Source organism: Botryllus schlosseri, chromosome 1, assembly GCF_051294905.1.
Source record: "Botryllus schlosseri isolate E-star chromosome 1, Bs_hap1, whole genome shotgun sequence".
Classification (NCBI taxonomy): Eukaryota; Metazoa; Chordata; class Ascidiacea; order Stolidobranchia; family Styelidae; genus Botryllus; species Botryllus schlosseri.
This window is the reverse complement of record NC_137236.1, coordinates 2,213,484-2,226,675: the sequence shown is the minus strand read 5'-3', so window position 1 is coordinate 2,226,675 and position 13,192 is coordinate 2,213,484. Positions and strand designations below refer to the sequence as shown.

The window sequence follows — 13,192 nt, the reverse complement described above, 5'->3', positions numbered from 1 at the left end:
ATGTTCACGTTGATGAATCCGAATTAGGAACTAGCCATCCAAATTGTGATTGTTAGATTGTGTGCCTGCACTGCCGTCAAAATATAGGCTTGTAGTGCAGGCGACGAATTTGAGAATTGAGAAGTAAAGTTGATGAAACTATATCAGTTACAGAGATTATTATCCCGGATTTTTGTAAGCTTGGAAATACATACTTGAACTGTGGGTGGCTGCTAGTAGAACTATCCTCACCTGTGATGCACGTTCTGCGTGGAAATGCGTTTGTCAAACAAATTTTATGAAATTTAGTATCAGTCAGTCAGAAATTTCTGTAATGTCGTAAATCATTTGTGAATCAAAATGACCCACTTTACTTTCGTCTGGATCTGCTAGGACAAATGAACTGCCGTGCAAGCATGTGACATGCACGTTTACAAATTCAACTTACAAACAGTACCATAGCGATATCGACGTTCTTGATTGCTAAAAGTACCTTTCTACTATACCGCCGCTAAATTGTAGGCGTATAGCGCAACGTTACGTTACCGTCGAATACTTTCAGAATTGAGAAGTTTAATCAATATCTAGATTTTCGGGATCAGTGTGACAATTTAATTCGATTAACATCGGTTATAGATTCAAAGCTATTTACGATGAATTATTGCGCTAATATAAAGGAGGCTTGGCCCGTCCTGTGCCTTACCTCTCACTTCGCGCTTTATTGTCGAACAATAAATGTTCATATAGTGTGATTTTAAGAGTAAAAATGTTCAAAATCTTGTCATTCATGAGCATCGACAGAAAATACCAATTTAATCATTTTTGAAGTTTAGAAAAATTCACTTTCAAAACCGACAACAAGAACTATAACAAAAACTAGGGTTGCATTTTAAACAAAAATCAATTTAAAACAAACATGATATAGGAAACAAAGCCCTCGTTTAAAGCATGTTTTTTTTTTCAAGTCGCGACTTCACAAATATTCAATTGTGACGTTATAATGGATTGGCATCCACAATTGAAAATATGAAATATATGTACTATTGCTGTTGAACCGCCTATTTCTAGAGTTCCAACCATCCAATATCGATATATGTCGGCTATATTGGGTCGTAATTGTTCTTCGGATCATACAATGTTTTTTGGAAAGTAGCCTATTTACGCACCTATGGCATAACTTTCTACAATTTTATTTCTATCGACTTCTGTTTACAACACTGTATAAAACATGTTTTAGACAATGTTTCTTAAAACACCGTTTGTTTTAAATGCAACCCCAACGAGAACTAATGACCTTTAAAATTCGCAACCAGCTAAAACACCACTAACCGGACGCACAATGTAAGTAATGTAATGAATGTGTGCTGATTGTGTACTGTGGTTGGTTTGGTAGTTGTGACTGACTGAAAATTAGGGCTTCCCCCAAAGCTTATAGATTATCTTAGAGCAGACCTTGGCATGTGACGGTTCGCGGGCGAAATATACGGACGGCGAAAAGTTGCTTGGAATTTGTAATTAAATATTTCAATGCGTACTAAAATTATGGGTAGTATGTAAATTGCGTTTGATTTGAAGGCTGTTTAGCGTTCATCATTTCATCGTGGTTAGCCTACGTTCGTTGTATGCTATGTCTGTAATCAAAATAAAGTCGATATAACATGGATTATGGGATAATTTGAGTCGGGATTATGGCAGGGTTTTAACCAGGGCTGTGAAGTCGGAGTCGGGGTTTGGCCAATTTTCTCGCGATGGGAGTCGGAGTCGTGAAAACTGTAGTGACTATACGTTGTGAGGAATAAGATAGATTTAACTATAAACGGTGACGTTGGAATTTGGTTCAACAATATACAAACCCATTACAGGTTTCTGTGGGTTCAGGGACCGTTTGACCCAAAACTGACAAAGCGCTTCGAAAACAGATATCAGAACTATATTTTTGTCACTTTTTATTCTCCGTGTGCCCTGAATATAACAGTTTTGCATTGCGTTTTCGCTTCTATGAAGAACTACATAGCGATACATTTTACATAAACATGTAAACTCTGCGCACATTTTGCCACTAGAGTGGGTATAATTTGGCCTATGAATATTACTCAACCTTCGTTTTCTTCGCCACCACTGATTTAGATCATCACAGTGCTGTGTGGATATTTTCTGAACGCATCGTTGCATCACAATAACATTACTTTTGTTGAAAAAAGTGCGCACGGATGATTATCTGAAATTTTCAAGTTATTTCGAATATGGGACATGTTCCCGAACAGTAGAACGTGTATTGCCGCGATTGTGGATTGAGGTATACATTCGGATTGCCATACGTCCGGATTTTCCCGGACATGTTCGGAACTTCACTGTTAAAGTTGCGTCTGGATAGAAATCCTAAGATATGGCTCGAAGTCCACAATTTGGAAGGCTTGAAGTACGCTCAAAATCTTTTCAAAATAAACAAACAATAATAGCAGATTTATGCTACTGAAATCTTTTCTTTAGTAGGCCTACACTGTGTATCAATTTAAATATAGGGCCACCACTGGAGTTGGATCAATTACATTAATGCAATTCAATTACAATTACTTTATTGCATGTTTTAATTACATTATGATTAAAATTACTCTATGCTGAAAATATCAAATTACAACTACAATCAGGGTTGTAACCTAGTCACAAAGGCTCCGAGTAACAAGTTAATCTCATTTTCATAGTTTTTTCTCGAGTCAAGTCGATTCATTTTCAACTCACCACCGTGTCCAAGTCAGCGATCAGAGGGTGGAGTCCGAGTCATGGCATTATGACTCAAGTTCAAGTCATTGTGTTGACGGCTCAACTTCCAGTTAAAGTCTTGGTAACCCACTTATTATAACCCAATTTGTTGATATCGAATGGTTCGCATTCATAATGTATTAAATTTCCTAACTTGTAGCAGTTTCTGGTCGCATTTTCAAGTACCAGTACCAATAGACGAAATCACAATTGTGTGGTCACTTTACTATTCTTTGAAATTACAATGAAATGTTGATCTTGGCCATCTGAGTCTGGAGTCATATGACTCGGTTCGAGTCATGCGTAATGACTCGAGTTCAAGTTGAGTCAATACACAGATTGACTCGAATCAAGTCGAGTCATCAGGAAATCGTGACTCGAGTCTTTAGAACCCTGACTACAATTATAATTACTGTTAAACATGTAAGTAAGTGCAATTATAATTTCAATTACTTGTAAAAGTCTGACTGATTCGGTAGAGAGGTGCTCTCTGACAACTGTAGGTCTGAAAAATACAAAAAAAGAAATTTTTTATAAGCGACTACTAACAATCAAAAGTTCGAGCGACTGGCAACGACTAATAGCGAATAGGATACAAGATAGTCAATGAAATGTACTCAAACGAATACTGAGAGCTGAGTAAGGTGAATTAAATGAAATTAGTAAGGCAATAAGGATGATACCGATAAGGTGTGTAAAATTAACATAAATGCAAAAGTAAAGAAGTTCCTGATAACTACCAATTATAAAATTTTGATTCACAGTTACATTTTCACTTGCTCAAAACTGTTCGACTGAATTTGATGATCATTAGGATGCGGATAGTTTCTGGCCCCAGTAAATTAAGCTAAGATAGTGGGTAAGACTGGGATAACATCTCTACAAATGTGTGATCTAGCGTGATGAAGTCTTGGTCGAAAACTTGAAGTTCTTTTTACAATTGCTGCAGCAAGCCTGGAAAGAGATTTTAAAACAACGCTGACCGTGGTGTAGAAAATGGTTCAGCACAGGTTACAGCTATTAGTTTATTTGGTTTTCGTCCATTTATGAAAGAGTAAGATTTTGTTCAATAGCCTATATTATAATTCACCAAGTTTTCTGTTGGACCTGAAGTTGGCGGATGCAAAACAGTTTAGTATGGCTGAATTAGTTAACGAGGTAAGCATAGAACACCCATGTTAATGGCCTAATTATTTTATGTTGTGATTGTCAGGTTTCAATAACAATGCAATTGAATTGTAATTAGTAAAATTTTTATCAAATTAAGAGTACACAGAATAGAAATCCTTCAATGACAATTAAAATAACATGAAAAATTATAATTAATTACATGAAGCTCAATTACAAATTACAGTTGATCCTACTGTAGCCGCGTCGCTCACAAAAATGAAATCGAAAGTGAATAAAATTAGCCATCATTCACTGAAATCAAATCGTAATCTCAATTATAGAGTACGGTGTATTCCTAGAATTGATTGAAGCCGTTTGAATGGATTAGTAAAATACCGTGACGCTAAACCTAGAGTCGTTTGCCTTTATTATGGGGATCGCAATGATGTTGAACATACTCAGCTTCCAAAATATGCCCTGGATAAGTCTGTGCAAAGCTTTGTTAGTTTGACATGATATTGGCAGACATTGTATTCATATTTCATTCATCATTCCAGGTGAAGGAAGTGGATTTGCGTGACAATAAGTTCTCAGCAGTAGCACTGCGTTCACTTCTCGGACATCGTGGGATTAAATCGCTATCTGGAAAATTGGATTGGGAAGTGAGATCGATTCTATGATTTAGTTGTGTACAAACAAGCCACTATAATTTCATGTGGATATGCGAAGACTTGTGACGTGACAATCGCACGTAATTGGTGGCGCCATGGTCGTGATAGAAAGCATTATACATACATTCTTTGCATTATGGCTGTTAAAAAAACCTTTAGATTTCTTCGGCTATGTTATAAAATTGTCAGGTTGGCGAAAGCAACGCTGCACGCCAACTTCGGGCCAATTGCAACCAGTAGAAGCGATTTTCTTGCAGTAGAAAATTCTGGATTTATCGTTAAAAATTTAAATTTTTAAATTTTTCAGTCAACAACGTAAAATTAGTGGGCTGTCAGTAGAGGCGATGCAAACCAAATGTGGCTCATTTCCAGCCACTAGAAGCGAAGTTATTGCGGTAGAAAAATTTGGACTCTAATGAAATAATTTTACGGTAGGTAACTCTCTAATTATTTATTCAAATACCGGTAGCTGATTCGTGGTACAGAACTTGAATATAACTTTCAATACAAAATTCATTATAGTAGAATATTTTTAAACTCAGAGACTTTTTTGTTGCCTCTTTCCAGAGTTAACGGCACACTGAAGGGAGTTAAACGGATTTGGTTTTGCTTCTTAATCCATTTAAATCCCTTTAGTGTGCCGAACAGTATTTGAGTTTAAATATTGTACTAAAATGGATGTTGTATTGAAAGCTATAATTATTTCCTATAAAATCATGGAATTGGAAATTTTACTACGGCAATAACTTCGCTCCTAGCTGTTGGAATTGAGCCAAATTTGGTATGCATCATCACTCCTGATTGCCTAACAATTTTATGGGGTTGAAAGAAAAACTTTGAATTTTTTTTAATCATAAATTCAAAACTTTTTTACAGCAAGAATCTTGCTTCTACTGGTTGGACTTGAAGCCAAATTTGGTTTACAGCGTTGCTTCAACCAACCTAACAATTTTATCACACAGCCAGTGAATTCTGAATAATTTTTGTAAGAGTCCTACACTTCTTTCATCCCGAATCCGCACAGTATTTACCCACTGATATGGTGTTTTAATATCCGCACCGTGTCATCAATATCGAGCTATGTAATTGAATTTAGTGAGATGGGAGATTATGTAGCGTGGTGGCCGCAATATGAGCGCTGAGTTAATGTCACGACCTTATCAATAGAAATCGCTTTCTACTACATTGACAATGAATGAAATGAATGCAATGTAATGAAATTTGATATTGGTGTGATCCATACCAGCCAGTCTGGCGATGATCGAATTGTTCATCAATATTTTATAAAATTATGTCATATTTACGCGAGCAAACGGCGCGTGCCCCTACAAATCGCACTGGGTGAATAAAAAGTAACATTGTCAGCATCGTAAAAATTCAAAAGTGTGCAAGTGCATGTGTGCATGTGCAATTGTGCATGAATTAGTGCGCAACAGGATATTACTACTCCTAATCAACAAAGTGCGCATCTGATTTTCAGGCCAACACAATGATTTCGACATTGCACAGCAAAATTGTTCACTGATTAACTAGGGCTGGGAAAATGGAGTATCTGAGTGATTCAATTCTAAATCACATATAAAGCTTAGAGTCGAGTCGACTATTCGAGTATCACTGGTTATGTTATGACGTCATAACAGAATATAATATGTCAAAGTTCAAATATGTACCTTTTATGTCACCTAAAATAATATAATGCCTGTTGTCATGCATCAAAATAAAGATACTTCTGTGTTTTTTCGAACATACAAATTTCATTGCAGTTTGTGGCAATTTTGGGCGATGATCATGAATTTAAAAATATGTTATTCCAGTAGCGTTCGTAGCTTTGTGCAATATGTTTGATATGCTGCTATGCGATCAATAGCGATTTCAAGGCTTCAAAAGTGAAAAATACTGTCAAAACTACAATTTTTGTCAATGAAGTAATTTCAGCGTCGACGAACGCACAATTTTGGTACTTGAGAAAATCGACTTTTACTACTCAGACTGAATCATTAAAATTGATATTCGGTTCAGATTTGAGCACTCGAATCACTGTGCACAGCACTAATTATAACAGCGTTTTTGACTGCAGTGTTTTATTTCCCTTGTAATAAAGGACTCACTATGATATCCATGGAGTAATTCTGATTTACATGCTCACAACAGGAAACTGTCAATTATCGCACTACGATTAAAAAGACGAAATTAGCTCATGAATTCGTGTCAATGCAGGAATACGGTTCCGGGTGCTTACGATTTGATTAAAGGTCAACAATATAGCCCAAAATATTTTCGTCTCAATACTTATACTTTTTCTACGGATTCTGCCATGATACTTCTTACCTCATATAAACAAGTATTTTTGGAGATATCGATCCACTAAATTAGCAAAATGCCACCACGGGCAAAAACGTCAGTGAAATATGTGACCCGTGTCAAAGAAGTATAGCACATGATGATCTGTGATGCTGCGGTCGTTACTGTATGTAAGATATGACGTCACGATATTTGTTGGATGATCGATACAATGCACAATCTCAAGTTTCACATCTGGATAATATTCAGGTTATCAAGCTGTCTATAGAAGAAATATATCCTGTTGAATTGAAGAACGAAAAAGATGTCATCAAGATAAATGGTGACTGGATTGAAGGTGACATGAAGGTTGGCTATCAAGATGATTGAACTTTGATTACAAGTCCATACTAATGATTGGAATGAAGTTTCGCTCATTTCACTGACTTTACTGTACGAAGCTGTCAGCTACACTAGGCACGTATAACGATGACCTTGCGGTGAAGTATTGCCAGGATGGAGCTTATGACGTAATGATGAGCGTCATGAAGATGAGATGCTTTTGTTGAGAATAGTAACCTAAAAACTTGTGCTGATTTTATAAGTAAAGTTTTTACAAGATGAATTTATAAAAAAAAATTGTCGGCACTGTACTTTGATTATCAAGTCCATTCGAAATGTTAGGTTACATCTTTCAAAAACATAAGGATTGTGTTTCTATCACATCGCATTTTCCAACTGATAAGCATCATAGCCATCGCTTCACCCGCACTAGCCTTCAGTAGTAACAATAATCTGCCCATGCATGATCGTGCCTCTGAGTCTGTCTTATTGGTGCAGATTGTGACGTAACTGACATTTTTATTTTGCAGGATTCCAATCTATCGTTCAACCGAATTCATGCGGTAGCATACGTTGCATTTCTTGGAATACTTTTTGATGCTGAATTTATCAACTTTAAAGTACAAATACAACTGTTGGCCAAGCAGGATGATTTGCAGAAATTATCCGAGTTTAAATTAAACAAGGTATTAGATAGATTTCCTATAATATTATTGTAAAATATTTTCTAATATTGTTCAATTTCCATGATACTTTTGGACAAATTTCAGCCGTTATCGGATTTGGACATGGGGTTAAGACTAATTAAATTCTGGATTTAAAGAGGATTTGTATTTTGAAATTTCAAATCCGCTCATCACTGTTCACCAAAAACTTCCATTCTCAATTTCTACTGTACTTGCATCTCTAGTATTGCGCGTCGAGTCTCGGTTGTATGTAGATGTGGTGAAAGTAGTCGGCCTTGATAATTCTGAAAAAGTAGAAGAAACGATTTATTTTTACATGTAATTATATGTAGAAATAGATGTTCCATGATGTGTTAAAACTACTTCAAGTGGAGGTAGAAAGTGACAAGTTTGAAAAGTACCTTTGTAAGTACTTGAGTTTCGAAAAGTAGTTTTGGTCGATCGTTCGTAAGTGTTTGGTGATTTATCGCTAGCGGTTACTTTGTAAATTACAAGATGAGTCTCTGCGAGTAAATAAAAACGATTATTATTGCAAATTTGTATAATCTTGGAAATTAGATTCAACAGTTACCATGATGTCTATTGCGATTTTTTGAGACGATTTCACACATCACAGTGATACAAACGTAACACAAAACCACTTTCTATTTCTCAAAATCCAATCCGTGAAAAGTAAGCGATTTTGCATGAAAGTAGTCTAAAATCATGTCCTATTCTTATGCATAAAATGTTGTTTATTTATAAGAAAATTGTTGAGCATCATCTATTTCTGTCTTGAAGAAATAGAATACACTAGGCCCAATTTTGACATAAATCTTCTCACTGAGCATCTTCCGTTGAACGCGGTATCTAAACCACCTTGACGTGTACGACATATTTCCTTCATAACATTGGCTGACAACTATATAAAGTTCGATCTCTGCATGACTGCTGAAGCGTGAAGGTCCTGCGGAAATTTCATTAAATTGCAGCTTCACTACGGCGGCGTTCTGAAGAAAATGGCTGGAGCCAAATTTTTGTTTTCGTTTTGCCCTTCATTTTGAGACCACATCATTTTTAGAGTGCAGTACATGTTTCTGGTATAATTTTGAATCAATTTCATAAGTGAAATCGTTACATCAACCACATACTTTTAAGAAGTAGAAGCAGATTGCTACTGGTCATCTCGCAATGTGCGCTCAAGCATTGGCGTAGTTTGAGGTGAAAAGCAACAATGCCTGCTCAAAATCTAGGTTTCGAAAGCAGGTAGATAATATTAAAAATAGGGTATGCTGTATATGTTTTACTGCTCGAGTAAAATTCAACCTTTGCGTAAACATAAGCGACATCGCTACATACGCTATCCAGCGTTCCTTACAGCATTTATCTAGAGGTGATCAATAACGAAGTACTTCTACTTGTCGTAGTACTTCAGGTAGATTTATCTACTTCTCCTACATACTCAAGTAGCTAATATTTCAGACTACTTCTATTAGGCAGTTATCATTTTTACTCGAAACTAGGCCTACAATAATTATATTTTACTTAATTCTATATCGCTACTTTCACTTCTACTTGAGTAACGACGGTGACTGGTTTGACCACCACCTTCTATATGATACGTTTGTACAATGGATAGAAGTATATTTTTGAAAAGATATCAAACTCTGGAATGAGGCTGAAACCGATGTAGCAAATGCATTATGGAAAACCGAAGAATTCTAACGAATCAGTATTGAACTTTACCAATATGAATAATTATTCAAATGAGAAAACATCAAGACAATTTCGTCATATTACCTAATGAAATCAATATTGTGTTCAGATCAGCAAGATCCTGCTCGATTGTACAGAAAAAGAAGAAAACATCGATTGGTCGTTGATTGAGACTTGCGGGAAAAAGTATCAAGTACGATCCTGATTCTATTCCCAGAGTATTTTTCAATGCGTTTATATTCACCTATCATTTTATATGACTTCGAACGCAATCATCTCTTCGGCGGCTATATTAAAGTCTGGGAATAACTGTTTTCACATTTTAGTTGGATCTCCTGGATATTGCCGTGAATGGCCTGATACCTGACCAGGATTACAGCCGAATTTTGGAGTGCAGGACAGCAATTTCCGTTTTTGTCAATATCCATGCCATGTTTTACGTTGGAGAAGCAGATGAATTCTGGAAGATGTTAGAAGCTTGTCAGCAAAAGAAGGTAGTACTTATCATCCAGTATTAGTTTCATTGGATATATTGAACGTTCTTCTCCCACCATCGCACGTTTATCATAGAATTCTGCCGCACAGTACGAGTCCCCTCCACATGAATAAACTTATATTCCATGGCCGAGATATCCACCGCAGTTGCGGAGTTCGTGATTCCTGGTAATTTGCTCATCTAAAGCAGGGGTGTCAAATTCAACTGGTGTTGCGGTTCAAATTATAACCTTCAGAGCACTCGCGGGCTGGACCAGTAAAATGATTCCAAAGATTGCTTCAAAATCAATGCCCTCGTTTTACACAAAAAATAAATTGCTAAACAGAGGCTTTATCGACGATATACATTGGCATATTGCAATGATTGCTTTTTTTTAAATGGTAATCTCGGAATTTAGTGTCAATTAGGGTTACCACATTTTGGGAATCTGAAAAGGACACCTTTAAAAAAATTCATACTTACAATACCGGAGTAAAATCCGGAAAAAATGGTTAATTTAATCCATGTTTGTAGTTCGTTAAATAAAAAAGGTCACCTTTCTAGCTCAACTCTCGAAAGACCTGCGGAACGTTACTTCAGTACTTATTTCCAGTTGAATTTTCACATACATTTTACCATAATTTTCAAAAAAGAGGACAAATTCTCAAAAAGAGGTCATTTGAGCGTGCTCCTTAGGGGTGTTGAAAAAAACTTTTTTTTTTCAAATTTTATCGGCTCGGTAGTCAAATTGTCAGGTTATCTAAAAAAATGTTGCACGCCAAATTTGACTCAATTCCAACCAGTAGAAGCCGAGGTCACTCAAATTTAAATCTCGGTCATTTTTGAAGTAATAGTATTTGCGGTGACCGATTTCGTCATACCGACATGACCAAAAATCGTTTTTCAGTTACGCCTGAAGTGGCAGGAATGTCTTTCCCACTAGTTTTGATCTTGACAGGGTCCAGGGTGGGGTTTGAATGACGACATCGGATTACCTGAAAATTGGTCCACTTCATTGAAATAGACAAGTTAAAACGATGGTGCGATAATTTTCAAATATAGTACTTAACACACTTAAATTAACGACCACGAAAAGAAAATGAACTGACAAGAAGGTAAAATACAGGTAAATGTATTTCTCAAGTGATAATCCTATCTAGAAGTATTTTTTGTCAGGCAAATTTAAATTTGATGAAATCTATCCCAGTTATGCAGGGCATACTCTCTGCCTTGATTCAAAGTTTTTACCGATTGCAAAGTCGCCATTACCCAAACCTCATCCCCAGAGACATCAGTTGCATTCCTCAGCAGCTCAGTGTTCGAATATTTCTCTGCTGTTTGACATTGACTCATCCAGGGCGTTGAAAATGGTGCTGCTTGCAAATCAGAATGGGCTATGCCACTGAATAGTATTTATGATTTGAAAAACATTTCTGATATTTCACATATGCGAGATTCGGGAAACCAAATGGTAACCAAGTGAGCTTGCAAAGCACATTAGTCATTTTCTGGTCTTTCAATATTATCAGGACCCCTTTGTCATGGAGTTACAAAAGGCATTGGTGTTTTATCACGATATATGGATACAATTAGATCAGCGCTTTTCAACCTGTGTGACGGTTCGCACTTGTGCGAATGAGAAAATTTGCACTGCGAATGACGAAGGTGGTGCGAATAGTGCGAATGAAAATCCGGATCAAGTGCGAATGACGAGGGTAGTGCGAATGGTGCGAATGAAATTCCGGATAAAGTGCGAATGAAAATCCGGATCAAATGCGAATGACGAAGGTGGTGTGAATGAAATTCCGGATAAAGTGCGAATGAAAATCGTGATTAATTGTTAACTTTTCTGACGTGGAAGAATTCAAGTAAACCTAATAGGAAGTTTAAGATCAGTGTAACTTTTAAAGTTACGACGCAATTGTCAAAACTTGATAGGACGCGCCACTAATCGTAGCTCTCACAAGCCGTAGTGAATTAATATTACCGCAGTCTAATTATTACGTAACCAAAAACACGGCTGGAAGCTGGTGTAGTGGCGGTATAGAGATCTCTACAATCTCTATAGTGGCATACAGTATATCAGCCCGTCGGAGCCTGCGACAGGCTGGAAAAAGACGTCAAATTCTGGTTTCTTTCGCTAAACAATCATCATATTTTCGTAATAACTGTTCGATTTGCGCGAGGATAGTAGTAAATACCATCATTACAGACTCACATTTGCAAGTTACTGTAACGCAAATTGTTACCCCTTCAAGGGTTATTGAAGTATGGACCGCAAAGAGTATTATTTTGGGTCGACACGGTGCCAGAGCTATCTGTTATGTAATATTTATTGAATTTCTTGCAAAATATCCTGTAATCGTTTTTACATATCCAAGATCACTGTGTTGAGTACTGTGGCCAATAAGCGAGACACGCATTAAATATGGCTTCATCACGAGAATTCATGATAAGATTTGTCCGACTGTTTTTTTCTGGAAAACATGGTCGAAGGCCGTTGGGATGAACTAGTGTAGGGCTGTGCAACGTGCGAGCTCAAGCCTATGAGACGCATTCATTTCGAGACCAACCCCTTCAACCAAGTTTCGTTCTCTGCGTGACTGCCTTATCACGTCGAGCAAGTGAGACGATGAAGACTTCGTGCCATGTAACGGGTTAAGCAGCCGCGGCAGCTGGTCTTGTACAAATTTCAATAAGAAGGAAGTGGCTGCGGCCAAAAATTTTTGTTTGTTTTTACCTTCAATTTGAGACCACATCATTTTTAGATCGCAGTGCCCCTTCAAGCTACATAGTACAAATTTGTTGCACATCTGAACAAAATGTTGTTAAGTAGGCCTATCTTCATCTACTTTTTGTATAACAATTTTCGATTAGTTTGCGCGAATGAAATTTATTTTACAGAAAAAGTGCGAACGGAGCGCAAAAAGGTCGAAAAGCACTGAATTAGATTATAGTAACCGAATATGGAGGAGGAGGATGACATGAATATAGGACGATAACTTTTGATAGGAAGAAGATCTGTCACGATGCCCATAAGTCTTATACTTTACCTGTGATAGTACTGTAGGGGTGGTGCTGGGCAAATAATAAAATATCATATAATATGAAATTGTATCGTGAAGAAATTTACATTGGACCGACCAAGAATATAGATCACTTGAGAAGTATATTTACTTGGGTTTTACCTGCTT

At 36.8% G+C, this 13,192-nt stretch overlaps 1 protein-coding gene across 3 annotated transcripts in view; it reads left to right on the top strand.

The window, feature by feature from the left end:
* Nucleotides 1-4,560, top strand: part of LOC145452996 (NACHT, LRR and PYD domains-containing protein 1 homolog) — a 182,024-nt gene extending 177,464 nt beyond the window's left edge. For all 3 annotated transcript variants that reach the window (XM_080331965.1, XM_080332588.1, XM_080331327.1), the window contains one exon: nt 4,407-4,560. In XM_080331965.1, coding sequence (XP_080188091.1) covers nt 4,407-4,529 — 123 coding nt within the window. In that variant the 3' untranslated portion in view covers nt 4,530-4,560. The remainder of the gene's footprint in view (nt 1-4,406) is intronic.
* Nucleotides 4,561-13,192: the final 8,632 nt, after the last annotated feature.